At 39.7% G+C, this 19,386-nt stretch overlaps 1 protein-coding gene across 1 annotated transcript; it reads left to right on the top strand.

The window, feature by feature from the left end:
* Nucleotides 1-8,266: 8,266 nt before the first annotated feature.
* LOC136322860 (insulin-like peptide INSL6) lies at nucleotides 8,267-13,945 on the top strand. The gene is made up of 2 exons (XM_066254738.1): nucleotides 8,267-8,552; nucleotides 13,608-13,945. Exons 1-2 carry the CDS (start codon nucleotides 8,267-8,269, stop codon nucleotides 13,943-13,945), a joined length of 624 nt encoding a protein of 207 aa, XP_066110835.1.
* Nucleotides 13,946-19,386: the final 5,441 nt, after the last annotated feature.

Below are 19,386 nucleotides of genomic sequence, written 5' to 3'. Positions count from 1 at the left end.
GACAAAAGAGAAAGTGCAGGATAAAAGATTGAAAGCAAGGAAAAATATCAAATACAGAACAGCCACAAAAAAGTAAAAATATTGAAAAATGAAATTCAAAAATGAAAAAGAATAAGAAGGAAAAAGGGGGGAATGAACAATAAATTTCTTCTTTTGGTAGGTGTCATTGTATTACAACTTTTAGGTCTGTGGAAGTCTTGAACTATCTGCTGAAATGTTGCTGTTGCAATGATATAGGCAGGATCACAGTTGCATTAGTTCGTGGGGCATATTGTGAGGGCTTTCCAGCTTTGGCCTTATGGCTTTGGCTTTACCACTTCAGTTTTCTGGCTTTATAGCTCTAACAATGGCAATCTCAGGCTTCCAGCACTCCTCCCCACATCTCAACAAACCTGGGGACCAAACATGGAGCACCTCTGTTCTTCAGGGGAGAGTGTGGCTCTGAAGAGCTAGCTGTGGGGTTTATTTCTGTCACTCTTGTACTAAGAGGTGAGGAAGGCACGATCTGGGGGCCTGCATTGCTGCATTTCAGCTTTCTCTGTCTTTGCCAAGTATGGGCTGCAGGCAGACCACAGGAACACTTGCTGTAACCCCACCCTTTGGCTGCTTTGGTTAATCTCTCTCTCTGCCCCTCTGTCTCACTGCTCCTCCCAGCAGAAGCAGATTCAATCACTCCAAGTTTTCCTCTTCATACTCCTCAGACAAAATCCAGAGAGCCCAAGCTTCCCTTCTCCCCGTAGTCCAGCAGTGAAAAAAAACAAAACAAAACAAAACAAAACAAAACACCTCAGTCACTCCAGGATTGTCTCATCTCCTGTCCAAAGCCCACTGTGATTGCATTTTATCTTTTGCCCACCTTTTCATCCTGTCCCACCTTTAGTCAATTTAGGTGCATGGATCCTTCAGGTGTGAGTGCAAGCCCAGCTGGGATTCTTTTGCTGAGTTATAGTTGTTCAATTTGTTGAAATTTCAAGGGGCTGCCATTACTCTGATGTCATCCTCCTATAAATATTTTTTAAGTTTTTATGGGAGCACTGTAAACTTGAAATGGTCATATGTTCAGACTATCATGACCCCCCTGTATATCTTTTTCCTAAAGCTGACACGCAATATTATATTAATTTCTGATGTATAACCCAGTGATTAGACATTATATAACTTACTAAGTAATCATCCCAATAAATCTTGTACTTATCTGACACCATATATAGAAATTACAGCATTATTGACTATAATCTCTATGCTGTACTTTACATTCTCATAACTATTTGGTAACTACCAATTTGTACTCCTTAATCTCTCTTTTTCCACCCATCCTCCCAACACACCTTCTATCTAGCAACCCTTAAAAGATTCTCTCTAGCTATGAATCTGTTTCTGTTCTGCTTGTTCATTTATTTTGGGGTTTTTTTTAGATTCCACTGCTGATAGATCTGTATTTATCACTTTATTATTCATAATTTTTTTTATCTCTTTCCCCTCCCTCACCCTTCCTCTCACTTCTCTTCCTTCTCTCTTTCTTCCTTTTCTTCCTCCACTTCCTTTTCCTCAAGACCCTTTAACATTTCATTTGGTGGTGATACACTCCTTTAGCTATTTCGTGTCTGAGAAGCTCTTTATATATATGTCCTTTGATTCTAAATGATAGCTTTGCTGGGTAGAGTAATCTTGGTTCTAGGTCCTTGCTTTTTCATAACTGAATATTTCTTGTCAATCCCTTCTGGCCTGAAAAGTTTGTTGAGAATTCAGTTGAAAGTCTTATGGGAGCTCCTTTGTAGGTAACTAACTGCTTTTCTCTTGCTGCTTTTAAGATTCTCTCTGTTTTTAACCTTTGGCATTTTAATTATGATGTGTCTTGAGTTCATCTTATTTGGGATTCTCTGCACTTCCTGAATTGTATGCCTATTTCCTTCACCAGGTTAGGGAAGTTTTCTGTCATTTTTTTTTTCTTTTCATTTTTCTGAAGCTGGAAACAGGGAGAGACAGTCAGACAGACTCCCGCATGCGCCCAACCGGGATCCACCTGGCACGCCCACCATGGAGCGATGCTCTGCCCACCAGGGGGCGATGCTCTGCCCATCCTGGGCATCGCCATGTTGTGACCAGAGCCACTCTAGCACCTGGAGCAGAGGCCAAGGAGCCAACCCCAGCGCCCGGGCCATCTTTGCTCCAATGGAGCGTTGGCTGCGGGAGGGGAAGAGAGAGACAGAGAGGAAAGCGCGGCGGAGGGGTGGAGAAGCAAATGGACGCTTCTCCTGTGTGCCCTGGCCGGGAATCGAACCCGGGTCCTCCGCACGCTAGGCCGACGCTCTACCGCTGAGCCAACCGGCCAGGGCTTCTGTCATTTTTTTAATGTAGGTTTTCAATTCCTAGCTCTTCCTCTTCTTCTTCTGGCACCCTCATGATGGGAATATTTGTACGCTTGAAGTTGTGCCAGAGGCTCCCTATACTATACTAATTTTTTGGAATCTTTCTTTCTGTTCTAACTGGGTGTTTTCTGCTTCCTTAATTTCCAAATCTCTGATTTGATCCTCTGATTCATCTACTCTACTATAGAATCCTTATAAATTATTCTTCATTTCAGCAATGTATTCTTCATTTTTGGTTCTTTTTTATGATTTCTAGTTCCATGTTTATGTTTCATATCTCTCCATTGAAGTTCTAAGTTAATATACTCTTCCCCTAAGTTCATTGAGCATCCAGTGTTTTAAACTCTATATTTAGTAAATTTCTTGTCTCCCTTTTGCTTAGTTATTTTTTCTAGAGTTTTGTTCTGTTCTTTCATTTGGAATATATTTCTTTGCTTCCTAATTTTTGCAGTCTCCTGGTGTTTGCTTCTAAGTGTTAGATAAAGCCACTACATTTACCAGGCTTGGTAAAGTGGCCTTATATAGTAGTTGTCTTGTAGCATCCAGTGGCACAACCTCCCCAGTCACACGAGCTAGACACTCCAGGTACACCTCCCAGTGTAGGCTATGTACACCCTTCTGTTATAGTTGAGCTTTAACTGCTGTTGGCAAGTCAAAGGCAGTGATTTACCCTTGACTGATGAGCTGCAAGGACTGGTTTCAATCACCATGGAGGATCAGCTGTACTGGGGTCTACCCTATAGAGCAGGACTTACTTCAATGGGGCTCTGGTGTCCACTGAGTCTGCCCCTTTAGTGTATCACTTTAGTGTATCACCATTACATGAAGCATGGTCTGAAGCTGTCTACCAGGTGTGTTGGTTCTGGGGCCTCCCAGGTCAAGGTCAGCCACAACTGGGTTCTGACTGCAACCACCCAGCATGAGCTACAAAGCAATCTGCAGGTGGCTACTACTTGTGTTGGGCATGGAGGTGCCCATGAGAGGCCAAGCTGAAAATCAAGACTGACTGCTACTGGTGACATTTAGCAAGAGGTAGTGGGTATGCTGAGGCCAGATGCTGCTTGTTTGAGAGCTTTTAGGAAAGTCTGAAGCATGAGCCAAGACTGTTGGTTAAACGGAAAGGCCACTGGAAACAGTTTGAGTGGACCTGCATGTTGGGTGGGGTGGGGACTCAGGAAACCACCAACACTTTTGTTTAGGAGAACACCACCACTCCAGTTCTGCTGACACCAGACAATTCAGTTCTTACTTGTACATATACAATTTCTTTAGATTGCTGTTTTGGACAGGAGCTCAGAATGAGCAAGTCCAAGTAAGTCCATGTGTGAATTCTTTAATGGGAATGTTGGGACTCCAGCAGCTCTCTGTCTCACTCAGCCACAATCTTTGCTGGTTTTTACAGCCAGAAATTATGGAAACTTGTCTTCCTAGCAGTGGACTCATAGGCTGGGGGTGGAAATTATGGGGCTGAGATCCCTCACTCCTCAGGGAGGACCTCCACAGCCAAGATATCCCTCCTTATTTTTATCTGCCATGTGTGAGAGAAGCCCTTTTCTGTATCTCTGCCCTTCCTACCAGTCTTGATGTGGCTTCTTCTTTAGATACTTAGTTGTGGGTCTGATGTTCAGCCAAATTTCATGTGGTTCTGAATGATGGTTGTTCTATACCATAGCTGTAATATTGAGATCGTGATGGGAGAATGCCTAAGTCCCCAAGACCCATAGTTTTCAATGACTCAGGCCTTTCCCCCTTTCCAGCTATGCCATCTTTAGCAAATTTCTCAATATCTCTAAGTCTGAGCTCCCTCATCTATAAAATGGGGATAATTATAGTAATACTTGATATGATTGCTATAGGATTAAATGTGGTAAAATGTGTATAAGCCTGATGTGATAATCACTCAACAGATGATGTCATTATTATCATCATTCTTTTAAGGCATAACTTGGCTATCAAACTATGCTATAAGGCTATAATAATCACAACAGCATGGTACTGGCATAAAAACAGACACATAGATCAATGGAACAGATTAGAGAGCCTAGAAATAAATCCACACCTATACAGTCAATTAATAGAATATATAACAAAGGAAGCAAGAACATATGATGGGATAAAGACATTCAATAAATGGTGCTGAGAAAATTGGTCATATATGTGCAAAAAGTAAAAATAGACCACCTTCTTACACCAAGCACAATAATAAACTCAGAATGAATTAAAGACTTAAATGTAAGACTTGAAACCATAAAACTCCTAGAAGAAAACAATGGCAGTAAAATCTCTGATGTTCATCTTAGCAATATTTATTTGATATATTTCCTCAAGGGAAACAAAAGGAAAAATAAACAAATTGGACTATATCAAACTAAAAAGTTTTTGCACAGCAAAAGAAACCATCAACAAAACAGAGACAACCCATTGAATGGGAGAACAGATTCACCAATTATATATCTGATAAGGTGTTTTATCTAAAATTTATAAAGAACTCATAAAACTCAACACCAAAACAAATAAACAAACAATCCAATTAAAAAATGGGGCAGCGAACTGACAGACACTTTTCCAAAGAGGACATACTGATGGCCAATAGACATATGAAAAGATGCTCAACATCACTAATCATCAGAGAAATGCAAAATAAAAACACAATGAGGTATCACTTTATACCTGTCAGAATGGCTATCATCAATAAATCAACAACAAGTGCTGGCAAGGATGTGGAGAAAAAGGCACTCTAGCGCACTGTTGGTAGAAATGCAAATTGGTGCAGCCACTAGAGAATATAGTACGAAGATTCCTCAAAATTAAAAATGGAACTGCATTATGACCCAGTGATTCCACTTCTGGATATATATCTGAAGAAAATCAAATACTAATGCAAAAGAATATATGCATCCCTATATCCACTGAAGCATTATTTACAAAGGCCAAGATATGGAAGCAACCCAAGTGCCCATCAGTAGATGAGTGGATAAAAAAATCAATGGTACATATACACAATGAATATTACTTGGCCATAAAAAAGAATGAAATCTTACCATTTGTGACAGCAATGATGGACCTGCATGGTATTACACTAAATAAGTCAGACCGAAAATGATAAATACATTTTATTTCACTTATATGTGGAATCTAAAGAGCAAAATAAATGAACAAGCAAAACAGAAAGACTCATAGGTACAGAGATCAGACTGATAGTTTCCAGAGGGCTGGTGGGTTGGGAAACTGGGTGAAAACAGTACAGGGATTAAGAAATACAAATTGGTAGTAACAAAATAGTCATGGTGATATAAAGTGCAGCATAGGGACTATAGTCAATAATACTGTAATAAATATTGTAGTAAGTGTGCTGCCAGGTGGTACTTGAAATATCAGGGGAATCACTTTGTAAAGTATATGATTTTCTAACCACTATACTGTATACCTGAAAATAATATAAAATAATATTGAATTAAACTGTAATTAAAAAATTTTAAAGAATAATTTAAAAACAGATCATTGAATACATATTATTTGAATGTATCCAAGAATACATACTTGGTGTAAACACCAAGAATAAAGTGTCACAAAGATACCATTATAGTGGGGAAGGCAAACAAATAATTGGACAGAAAGCAAAAAGTAAGTAAAGGAGACATTTCTTGTATTATAACCAAACAATTATTTTAGTTATTATATTCTACCTACAATTAACATTACTATACTGAACATTTTAAGGATTAAACCTCGGGAATACCAGTTCCCATATCAAGAAATCAACACAAAAATGCTAAAATAACTTGAAAAACAAATATTTTAGTATAATTCCTAAAAATCCCATAGTCTATCCTTCAAAAATAAAATTCTCATTTATACATACTCAAATGTGGTTTATTGTGCAGCTCCCATTTTATGACAATTTTCTGGAATAAGGTACCTAGGATGGGAAACTAATAAGTCAGGCAGGAATTTATTCAGTAATATTAGTAACTTATTCATTCAAAATAAATAATCTCACTAATAATTTGTTCAATTTACTAAATTTATTGAATCTTGCTAATAAACATAATAAGTAGCATTAGTAGTTAGAATGCATTCCTTCATTGTTTATTGAAGGGCCTGTTTAGCAGGTACGGTCCTAGGCTTGGATAAATAAGTATTAAACAAAAAGAGTTCTACTCCTTAATGAGTTTTCAACTAATAGAGAAGAGATAATTATATGATTTTTTCAAAATTCACCATAGAACAACAAAGAACTATAATTATGACATAAATATAAAATAGGATGTAAAAGAACAAGTAGTCAATTCTTAGGGAGTTTATTCATTTATTCTTCCATTCATTCCCCCAAATATATGATTGTTGATATTAATATTTAATTTATTATTTCTTATCAACATTATAAATTATAATTATTAATATTAAACTATTACTGAGAGCTGACTATGTGCCAGGCACTGCTCGTGGCAGATATCAAGGTAAACAAATAAAATGACTGCCTTCATGGAGCTCACATTCTGGTAGTAAACAGAGAAGTAAAATATATATGGTATGGTAGTTTGTAATGAATGTATGAAGAACTTCAAAGCAGGGCAAGGGTGTAAAAAAAGTGCAAAGAGAATGAGAGTACAAATCAAATTTGCTAGTTTCTGACACATATTACTTGAGAAGCTTTTTAAATCTTCCTCTCAGTATAACAAATATTTTCCTTCCTCATAGTGTTTTGCAGATAACGTTCTAACTGGAACTCATGGCCCACTCTGGTTTGGACATTATTTTTCAAGGAAGGCAATGAAATTGTACTAATCAAATCATATCGACCTTTTAAAAAGATCTGACTGCCAGTTAATTTAACAGCACTCATGGATGCCACTGGGAAGCAGGGTAAAACCAGGGGAACGGAAAATGGAAACAAAGACAGAGAGGAGGCAGAAAGGAGGGAAAAAAGAAATGTAAAAGAATGTGGAGAATATCACTGACAACTGCTGGCGCTTCTCTGAGGCTCTGGCATCCTTAGTCTACTACTCCTGAGACGGCCCCTGGCTGCCCCCTTGTGGGTGGTATCACCTCCATTGTAGCTAACACACTAATAAAATTTTATTTAAAGTGACAAAGCGACCTATAGGGATTGTACTGAACTTTCCTGCTCCTTTCCTCCTAATTGAACAAAATTCTGTTATTCTTAAAAGGCAAATTTCTACGAGTGTCTGTCACAGGCTAGTTACAATTTGACAGTAGATAACCCTCTATCATCTATAACTGAAAACCAGATTATCATCCCAGGTACCCTGGGCCTATTTCTCCCCACAGAACTGGTAGAAATTTTCTGAAGAAGCTTTGAATCTGACTTTAAAATACACATACACATACTCCATCCAGCACACACGTTTCAGTATATTTCATTGACAACTACGCGTCAGGCCCTGAGGAGCAGGAGGAGCAAGAACAGACACAGGCACTGACTTCATGCAGCTTGGGAATTTACGGGAAGGCGGTACCGAGCAAGCAACACAAATGTTAACAAACCTACTGTGATAAACATCATGAAGGAAATGAGAGGTTTCTCTGAGGAAGTGACGCCCCGTTACCTACCAAACAAAAAGGGATATAGTAGAAGGAGCAACACCTTTTACGGCTTTTTCGGTTAACCGGGGCCCCATGTTTCATTTGATCAGTCTCCCTAGTGAGGAAGACAAGAAAAATGAAATCAATCGTACTACTTACGACCGTCTCAGAGCCCAAGGGAGCGTGGGCAACCCAGGCCCTGGCAGAACCTCACACCACCTCTTCCTGGTCTTCTCACGAGGCCCGCACGCGCTATGAGAGAGCGCGCGCGCGCGCGCGTGGTTGAGGGCCTGCGCGGGGGCGTGCGGCCGTTAGCGCGCCCGGCGGAGCTGGCTGGGGTTGTTAAAGGGATGCCACAGCGTCTCTGTTTACGTTTGCTGTGGTTCGGGCTCTTGTTGCTTCGGTTTTCCCATGAGCAAAGCTACAGAAGCAATGCCAGGAAGCTGTGTGGCAGGCAACTACTGAACAGAATAGTAGAACTCTGTGGCGATGCTAACTGGAGCCACTTCGAGGTGAATACCCCTCTAAAAACACAGCTGCTGCCCCAGGCCATGGAGAAAGTTGAAAGCCTCAACCTTGGTAGGTTGGGAAATTCCCAAACCACTTTCCCCGTCTTGGGGAGAGGCACAAACACAGGTAAAAATCTAAACCAAAGGCATGTTTGTTTATTTCTGTGTATTTCTTATCCCCAAATCTGCTCTGCCAGATGGTGAGCTTCCCCAAGAAATGGGTTTTTTGTCTAGTACACAGGTAAAGAAAACATTTTTATGAACCAGTATATTGTGGATATACAAGACCTCTAAGAAGTTCTTTTTTAACTTAGAGGAAATAAATGTACATATGTAAGCCTACACATTTATGTAAGATTGCTGCTTCTTCCCTCGCTTTCCCTTGAATACCCTTGTCACCTAGCAAACTCATTTTGTTTTGTTAGACTTTGTCCTTCAAAGGCTAACTTAGGTATTATTTTCCCTGTGAAGTTGTCACTGTCCCATACCATAGCTACTCCATTCTCCATTCTAGTATGGTATTAACACTTAGTTCTATTTATTTTTTATTGATTGATTTTAGAGAGAAGAAGAAGAGAGAGAGAAACGATTTGTTGTTCCAGTTATTTATGCTTTCATTGGTTGATTCTTGTATGTGCCCTGACCAGGGATTGAAACCACAATATTGGTGTATTGGGACCATGCCTTAACCAACTGAGCTACCTGGCCAGGATCCACTTAGTTCTATTTGGCTGTCGATGCTCTGCCCACCAGGGGGCGATGCTCTGCCCATGCTGGGCGTCGCCATGTTGCGACCAGAGCCACTCTAGCACCTGAGGCAGAGGCCACAGAGCCATCCCCAGCGTCCAGGCCATCTTTGCTCCAATGGAGCCTTGGCTGCGGGAGGGGAAGAGAGAGACAGAGAGGAAAGCGCGGTGGAGGGGTGGAGAAGCAAATGGGCGCTTCTCCTATGTGCCCTGGCCGGGAATCGAACCCTGGTCCTCCGCACGCTAGGCCGACGCTCTACCGCTGAGCCAACCGGCCAGGGCTATATTGAATGCTTTTAAGGAATCTTTAGGAAGAATATTCTTGTGTCAGAGCTATTGTTATCTTCCAACTATGCTTTTACATTTTGTGATAAACACATTTTAGTCCTATACTGTTTACCATTTTGAAAGAAAATGCACTTTTAAAAATAAATTAATTTGATTTGGACAAATTTTGCAAAGGTCACGATTTCTGAAATTAATGGTGCCTATAATGAGATAGGCACTGTTTTACTTTGTTTCAGTTATCTGCATTAGGATCTCTTTAGGCGACCCCTGTGTTCTGGTCGTTCGACCCCCGCCAGGGTCGCGACCCACAGGTTGAGAACCGCTGCTTTATTGGCATGATACACCTTTCCTTAACTTCTTTTTGAATGAATGAATCAATCAATAAATGAATGAAACTTACAGGATTAGTACTGCTAAGGTAATGAAACCATCAGAACGAATCTTGATCATTTTCCACCATCAAACCCACCTACATATAAATTCTCTTTATCCTGTTCTTGTAAAGGAAGAAGTGTCACTCCCCAAAGTCTTCCACTTTTACAGTCAGTGATTCTCACACTTTAATGTGCATATGAATCACCTGGTGAATACTGTTAATATATAGATTCTGGTTAGGTAGATCTGGGGTGGGGCCTGAAAGTCTACATTTTCACAAGCTCCCAGGTGATGCTGATGCTGCTAGTTGGATGATGCTTTTTGAGTAACAAGGGTCTAGTACACCTGTCTATTCCTTATTCTTTTCTCCTAGAAATGTAAGGAGGACCTTCATTTTCTACTTCATGTTGGGTGGGCATTTCTCTCACATCAAATACTGTGCTTTTACTACCTATACTACAGTCAAAACTTCACTTTCAAACATCCACGCTTGAGTTTGTTATTTAAAAACAGGTTGGAAACCCTTTTCTTGACAAAGCCTGTTATGGAGACTATTTTCTTAATTAAGAAGAAAAGTCAACTTTAAAACTCAGAGCTGATTAATGACTCCTTTGCTTCAGATATTATTCACACTCCCCTGGAGGAATCTGTCATTAATTCAATGATGAAACAAAATTTGTGTGAAATAAAAATATATCTGACAAAGCCCTGGCTGGTTGGCTCAGTGGTAGAGCGTCGGCCTGGCGTGCAGAAGTCCCGGGTTCGATTACCGGCCAGGGCACACAGGAGAAGCGCCCATCTGCTTCTCCACCCCTCCCCCTCTCCTTCCTCTCTGTCTCTCTCTTCCCCTCCCGCAGCGAGGCTCCATTGGAGCAAAGATGGCCCGGGCACTGGGGATGGCTCCTTGGCCTCCGCCCCAGGCGCTAGAGTGGCTCTGGTCGCAAAAGAGCAACGCCCCGGAGGGGCAGAGCGTCGCTCCCTGGTGGGCGTGCCGGGTGGATCCCAGTCGGACGCATGCGGGAGTCTGTCTGACTGTCTCTCCCCATTTTCAGCTTCAGAAAAATACAAAACAAAACAAAACAAAAAAATACATATCTGACAATATTTCAGAATTGCTGTACCCGTTCAACATGTTACTGTGGGAACTATGTTAAGGATAGTTTGCTGAAATGGAAATATGTGGCAGTTAAGCAATAGTTTTAAACTATACAGAAGAAGGAAAAATGGGTTTAGGTTATCAATATGAATTTGCATTATAACTTTAAAATGTTTTAATCTCTAGGGAGAGATAACATTTAATCTGACCTGTTCATTTCCAGGGGATAGTTAGAAGTTGTAGAGAAATATAGGTATGTGTTTCCAATATAGCATTTCAATACAGAATATATAATTATACCATTTCTTTTACATATGAATGTAGCTGGAAAGTTGATTAACTGTTATTTAGCTTGTACCAACAGGACACATTTCTATGTTAGAGCAAGTCAATTATTAACGATTTAATTTTTTTTTTAATTTTTAAATTACAGTTGATGTATATTATATTAATTTCAGGCGTACAACCTCATGATTAGACATTTATATAACTTACAAAGTGATCACCTTGATAAATCTAGTACCCATCTGTCACCATTGTTACTACAATATTATTAACTATATTCCCTATGCTGTACTCGATATCCTCATGTCTATCCTGTAACTACCAATTTGTACTTCTTAATCCCTTTCCCTTTTTCACCCATTCCCCCAGCCCCCTCCCATCTGGTAACTGTCCAAATGTTCTCTGTATCTGAGTCTGTTTCTGTTCAGTTTGTTTTTTTGTGTGTTTTAGATTCCACATATCAGTGAAATCATCTAGCATTTTAACAGTGTGATCATCTATCTGTTTACCTCTAACGTGGAAAAGATAGCTTGGTATACTGATATTCAGAAATGCTTTATTTCCAGACTACTCATATATAACTTGAATCTGAAATTGTGTACATCTTGTTAGTGGATCCTGAAGGTATGGGCCATGTCTCCAAGACCTACCCCAAAATGTGGCTTCACAAAGTTGACATATTTCTGAATTCTGGCTGATTATAGTGCTTCCCAGCTCTTAGTGCCAGATGAAACCATTAATGTTTTATCACCAGCCATTCAAAATCTATAACACCTGTTCCGATTAGACTGACCATATTCCCCTATTCTTGGTCTTCATTCATCTATTCTTGATTTTTTTTTTCATTTTTCTTAAGCTGGAAACAGGGAGAGACAGTCAGACAGACCCCCGCATGTGCCTGACCGGGATCCACCCGGCACGCCCACCATGGGGCGACGCTCTGCCCACCAGGGGGCGATGCTCTGCCCATCCTGGGCGTCGCCATGTTGCGACCAGAGCCACTCTAGCGCCTGAGGCAGAGGCCACAGAGCCATCCCCAGCGTCCGGGCCATCTTTGCTCCAATGGAGCCTTGGCTGCGGGAGGGGAAGAGAGAGACAGAGAGGAAAGCGCGGCGGAGGGGTGGAGAAGCAAATGGGTGCTTCTCCTGTGTTTCCTGGCCAGGAATCGAACCCGGGTCCTCCGCACGCTAGGCCGACGCTCTACCACTGAGCCAACCGGCCAGGGCTTATTCTTGATTTTTGTTTTTTAAACAGCATTATCAAAACTGGGCCATGCAGGCCCCCTCTCTATATATTAACAAAATTTGAGTGGCTATTATATGCTAGGTATTTTTCCTGGTACTAGAGATATAAAGGTGAACAGTTTTACTCCAGAGACAGGGAAAGGCTCCTGTCCTCATGAAGCTTGACGAAAAGTAAAGATAGATAAGAAACATAAGTAAATTATATAGTGTATATACATGCTACAACATGAACTTTTAAAACATTATGCTAAGTGAAAGAAACCTGACACAAAAGGCCACATATACTATGATTTCATTTTCATAATAGGAAAATCCAAAGAAATAGAAAGTAGACTAGTGGTTTCCAGGCACTGAAGGACAAGAAAAATAGTAGAGTCTGCAGATGAGTATGGGGTTACTTTTGGGTGTGATAGAAATGTTCTTGATTACATAGTGGTGATGGTTGCACAACCTTGGGAATATACTAAAAAAAAGTCACTAAATTGTATACTTTAAAATGCTGAATTTTATGACATGTGAATAGTATCTCAAAAAATGCTTTTTGCATAGAAATATGAAAGGTCTCTAATCCTTTTTATAGGAAAACACTGCCTATAAGTATTTTAGTTAAAATATATATTGCTTTTGAATAACCATTTTATTATTTAAAATGTGATTACTTGTTTTTTAATAATTAACTAACTTTAGGCCCTGACCGGTTGGTTCAGTGGTAGAGCGTCAGCCTGGCATGCGGAAGTCCCGGGTTCGATTACCGGCCAGGGCACACAGGAGAAGCGCCCATCTGCTTCTCCACCCCTCCCCCTCTCCTTCCTCTCTGTCTCTCTCTTCCCCTCCTGCAGCCGAGGCTCCATTGGAGCAAAGATGGCCCGGGCGCTGGGGACGGCTCCATGGCCTCTGCCTGAGGCGCTAGAGTGGCTCTGGTTGCAACAGAGCGACGCCCGGATGGGCAGAGCATCGCCCTCTGGTGGGCGTGCCGGGTGGATCCTGGTCGGGCGCATGCAGGAGTCTGTCTGACTGCCTCCCCATTTCCAGCTTCGGAAAAATACAAATAATAATAATAATAATAATTTAGTATTCCAGTATTATGATTACATTTTCAGCTAAATGAAGATTTTAATAAAGTAGAATTTTTTCTTATCTCTCAACAGTCTCTACTTCTGAATCTCCGAAAGAAGCAATAAACAATTTGGAGATGCAGACACCTCCTGAGTATCAGTATAAAAAGGCCCACTTGCTACCTAATAAGACAAAAGAATTTGTCTCATCACAAGATACCAAACCATATATTCAAGAGATTGTAGACTATCGGAAGAAAAATACAAACAAAATTGAAACCTTAAGGAAATTGTTTTGGGGGTATCATCCTCAAAGAATACGCAGAGGATACTCAGAAAAATGTTGTCTTAAGGGATGTACAAAAGAAGAACTTATTTTGTCATGCCTTCCGTATATTGATTATAAAAACTTAAAGAAGTATCAGTTGTGACTGAGATATACTAACCATCATAGGAATTATACTAACTTAATAAAAGCTAATATGTTTATTTTACTTTTAATTTATTTATTTTATTTATTTTTGGCAATTATCCTTGTAGGTTCTCTGTTGTAAATACCTAGATGAACCTGCAAGCACTTGACAGTTCGTTATGGTGATAATAGGAATCTTAGTATTTTCTTTGTTGATCCCTATTTTTCATAATTTTTGTATTTGAAGATGTTACTGGAGATGGCATGATCCATGCAGACATCTAAGAATTACCTGTTCATACTTGTCATTATGGTTGAAACTGTCTTGTATTTAAATGGATTATGGAGTGTTCTGTATTCCATCTGTATGACATCCAGGTTGATGCCCGTGACTATTATTAGGCTCACTCCAGTATGCCAATACAGCTGTACCACTAACTTAAAAACAACTAACCAACTACCACTCCTGTAACAGTACGCACACTTTTAATTCCTTGAGTTTTATTATAGTAACTGGTCAGAAATCTTTTCAGTTTCTATTGAGGACTTTAAAAGATTTTAGTTAATCTCCTTTGGTTGTAAAGTCTCTCCAAGATACTCTGTCTTTGCTTGGAAGGTACTGATATAATTGTAACACTCTACTCTGACTTAGTTTCTGTGGGCTTGAGTGATAAAGCCTCTGACAGTGTTTCAGAAAGTGGTTTTGAATTGGTTTGAGGCAACCAGTTTCATCTTAAATGGAAACTTCAAATGATTAGTACTGGTTTGCTTGCTTGCAGTCCGTCATTCAAATAGTATATCTATTCACATGCATTTTAAGACCTCTTCAACAGTATACTTTAAGTCTCTCCCCATCTTTTCTGCTATTTGTGTTATATCTTCTACTTCCACATCTATTATAAACCACATAATTCATTTTTATTATTTTGTTTAAAATAATTATCTTTTTTATTCATACACCTTTTTTAAGTGAGAGGAGGGGAAATAGAGATAGACTCCCATATGTGCCCTGACTGGGATCCACCCGGCGACCCCATATGGGGCCAATGCTCTTCTCAGCTATGGCCCATGCTCACAACTGAGCTATTTTTAGCACCTGAGGCAGAAGCTCCACGGAACCATCCTCAGCACCTGGGACTGATGCACTCGAACCAATCGAGCCATGAATGTGGTAGGGAAGGGGGAGTGGAGGAAAGAAGCAGATGGTCACCTCTCCAGTGTGTCCTGACCAGGAATTGAACCCAGGACATCCACATGCTGGGCGGACACTCTACTACTAAGCAAAATGGCCAGGGCCTATTCATATACTTTTAATGAGATGAATGCCATTGAATATTTTTTCATTAACTCATTTTTATATTAAGACAATATCTGTCATGTAGCCATCAAAATTTGATGGTCCATACAGGGAGGAGGGAAGCTCGAGCTCTTAGGATTTTTTCTGAGAGGTACAAAGAGGGAAACTCAGAGTGACTGGGTCTCCTTCTGCCAGGAGAAGTGGTGAGATAGAGGTGCAGAGGGTGAGATAAACCAAAGTGGCCAGAGTGCAAGGTCATGACCAGTGTTCCCACTGTCTGCCTGCAACCCACACCCAGCAGAGACAGAGAAAATTAAAGTGCAGCCCTCAACCTCCCAGATCCTGACTCCCTCACCTCACAGTACCAAGAATGGTGGAGAAAAACCCACAGCTAGCTCACCAGAGCCCCTCTAGTTCCTGAACAACAGAGGTGCTCCATATAAGGTCCCCAAGTCTGTTGAGATGTGGGAGGAGCTCCCAGAAGCCTGAGATTGCCATTGCTTAAGCTGTAAAGCCTGAAAGCTGAAGACATAAAGCTGCAGCCCTAAGACTGAAGCCATAAAGCCCTCACAACACACCCCAGCCAGCAATGTGACTGTGGCCATGCCTATATCATTGTGACAGCAACATCTCAGCGGAAGACAGCCCAGGAACTTCACAGAGCTAAAAGTTGTAATACAGCAACATCTACTGGAAGAAACCTCCCAAAACCTAAATATATTCCCCCCTTCTTCCTTTTTTTCTTATTGTTTTTTTCTTTTGAACTTATTTTCTTTAATTTTATATCTTTATTCTGATTTTTTTGGCGTTTTGTTTTTGACTTTTTTTGTTTGCTTATGGTCTTTTTTCCTGTGGTTTTTCTTAACTTGTCATAATTTTTAATTCTTTATTGTATTCTTTATTTTAATTTCTTGTTTCTTTATATTTTTTTTGTTAGGGTTCTTAACAATACCACTCTCAAGTGCCATCAAGGAAGAAGAAATCAAATACCATGGCTACACAAGACAGGGATGTAGTTCAGAAAGAAAATGAAAAATCTCTAGGAAAATAATCTCAATCACATAGAAACCTTGGAGTTAAATCATAGAGAATTCAAAATTGAAGTTCTGAAAATACTCAATGTGATGTATGAAGACACCAAAGGGCAACATAATGAGCTCAGAAAACAAATAAATGAACAAAATTAATACCTCACCAAGAAGACTGAAACTTTAAAAACAGAAATGAAGAACTCAATATGTGATTTGAAGACTGAGGTAGCAAGTTTAGCTAATAGAACAAGCCAGATAGAGGAAAGACAGGCAACTGGAGATGCTACAGAGAGAAGAGTAGACTCACAAATTAGAAAAAAATGAGAGAGCTCTACAAGAATGTTTGACTAAGTCAGAAAGAGCAATATAAGAATAATGGGTATATTAGAAAAGAGGGAGAAGAGAATGAAGAGCCTATTCAAACAAATAATAGAGAATTTCCCAAGCCTATGGAAAGAGATAAAGCATCAAACCCAAGAAGCAAACAGAACACTGAGTTACTGCAACCCAAATAGACCCACTCCATGACAAATTGCAATAAAATTGTCAAACATCAATGACAAAAAAAGAATCTTCAAGGCACTTAGGAAAAAGAACATATTTTTTAAAAGCCCATTAAGTTATCAGACTTCTCAGCAGAAACTCTACAAGTCAAGAGAGAGTAGACTCAAACATTTCAAGTACTGAAAGAGAGGAATTACCAGCCAAGAATACTATATCCATCAAAGTTATCCTTAAGAAATGAAGGAGAAATTAAAACTTTTACAGACATACAGAAGCTGAGGGAATTTATCACCAGAAAATACCCACAGCAGAAAATTCTCAAGGGGGTTATTTGGCCAGATACAACAAAAACAAATCAAAACTATAAGTAAAAGCTCCAACAAGGTCAAAATAAAAACAAGGATAATTGTGATGACAATAACATAAAAGGGGAAAGGACGAAGATGCACAGTAGCAAAGGAGGATAGAGTGCAGAAGCACTTATATGATGAAGGGCTTTTGTATATATGAACATTTTTCTCTTAATAACCTAGTGGTAACCACCCACAAAAAAAGCCACTACTAAAACACACAGCTTAAAATAAAAGAAGAAATGGGAAAAAAGTATGGAATACCACCAAACAAAAACTACTAACAGAAATAGAAAAGAGAAGAACCAAATAGGACACAGAACTACCAGAAAACAAAATGGCTGTAAAAATCCTCAAATGACAATAATTATCCTAAATGTAAATGGACTGAACTCACCAATAAAGAGGCACAGAGTAGCAAATTGGGTCAAAAAGCAAAACCCAACCATATGCTGCCTTCAAGAGACACATCTAAGCTGCAAGGACAAAAGTAGATTCAAAGGGAAAGGTTGGAAAACAAGTCTCCAAGCAAATAATATCCAAAGAGAAGCAGGTGTAGCCATACTCATATCTGACAATGCTGACTTCAGGACAACATAGGTAACCAGAGAAAAGATAGACATTTCATAATGACAAAGAGTACATTGTATCAGGAAGACATAACACTTCTTAATATATATACACTGAACCAGGGAGCACCAAAATAAATAAGATATCTACTAACTGATATAAAAACAAAAAGACAAAAAACATCATCTAATTGGACATTTCAACACACTATTGATTGCTTCAGACTGATCATCCAAACAGAAAATCAATAAAGAAATATTGGCCTTAACAGATATATGAAAAGATGCTCATCTTCGTTAGTTATTAGAGAAATGCAAATCAAAACTACAATGAGATACCACCTCACACCTGTTAGATTAGCTATTATAAACAAGACAGGTAATAACAAATGTTGGAGAGGCGGTGGAGAAAAAGGAACCCTCATACACTGTTGGTGGGAATGTAAAGTAGTACAACCATTATGGAAGAAAGTAGGGTTCTTCCTCAAAAAACTGAAAATAGAATTACCTTATGACCCAGCAATCCCTCTACTGGGTATATACCCCAAAAACTCAGAAACATTGATATGTAAAGACACATACAGCCCCATGTTCATTGCAGCATTGTTCACAGTGGCCAGGACATGGGAACAACCAAAAAGCCCATCAATAGATGACTGGATAAAGAAGATGTGGCACATATACACTATGGAATACTACTCAGCCATAAGAAATGATGACATCGGATCATTTACAGCAAAATGGTGGGATCTTGATAACATTATATGAAGTGAAATAAGTAAATCAGAAAAAACCAGGAACTGCATTATTCCATACATAGGTGGGACATAAAAGTGAAACTAAGAGACATTGATAAGAGTGTGGTGGTTACGGGGGGAGGGGGGAGAGGGAGAAGGAAAGGGGGAGGGGGAGGGGCACAAAGAAAACTAGATAGAAGGTGACAGAGGACAATCTGACTTTGGTTGATGGGTATGCAACATAAGTGAACGACAAGATAACCTGGAGTTGTTATCTTTGAATATATGTATCCTGATTTATTGATGTCGCCCCATTAAAAATAAAATTATTTTTTAAAAAAAGAAATATTGGCCTTAACACTCTGGACCAAATGGATTTAATAGACATTTATAGGATATTTCATCACAAATAGATTATACTTTCTTCTCCAGTGTGCATAGAACATTCTTAAGGACAGACCATATGTTGGGCCACAAAACTAACATCAACAAATTCAGAAGGACTAAAATAATACCAAGCATCCCGGCCAATTGGCTCAGTGGTAGAGCACCAGCATGGTGTGTGAATGTCCCGGGTTTGATTCCTGGTCAGGGCACACAGAAACACCCATCTGCTTCTCCACCCCTCCCCCTCTGACCTCTCTCTCTCTCTTCTTCTCCATGGCCTCTGTCTCAGGTGCTATAAAATGGCTTCAGTGCAACAGAGCAAGGGTCCCAGATGGGTAGAGCATTGCCCCCTAGCAGACTAGCTGGGTGGATCCCAAAGTGCATGTGGGAATCTGTCTCTGCCTCCCCTCCTCTTACTAAATTAAAAAGAAAAAGAAAAAGAAAAATATAATACTAAGCATATTTTCAAATCATAAGGCTTTGAAATTTGAATTCAATGTAAAAGGGAAGTAAAGAAACCCACAAAAATGTGAACAACATACAGTGGTACCTTGAGATACAAATTTAATTTGTTCTGTAACCAAG

Source organism: Saccopteryx bilineata, chromosome 2, assembly GCF_036850765.1.
Source record: "Saccopteryx bilineata isolate mSacBil1 chromosome 2, mSacBil1_pri_phased_curated, whole genome shotgun sequence".
Lineage (NCBI taxonomy): Eukaryota > Metazoa > Chordata > Mammalia > Chiroptera > Emballonuridae > Saccopteryx > Saccopteryx bilineata.
The sequence above is the reverse complement of the archived record's forward strand: the minus strand, read 5'-3'. Positions and strand labels throughout refer to the sequence as shown.

What these genes read in the sequence shown, in the direction of transcription:
- LOC136322860 (XM_066254738.1), top strand. Translation starts at nt 8,267, where the DNA reads ATGCCACAGCGTCTCTGTTTACGTTTGCTGTGGTTCGGGCTCTTGTTG. An exon ending in GGGGAGAGGCACAAACACAG is followed by an intron (nt 8,553 to 13,607) that starts GTAAAAATCTAA and finishes ATCTCTCAACAG; the next exon opens with TCTCTACTTCTGAATCTCCG.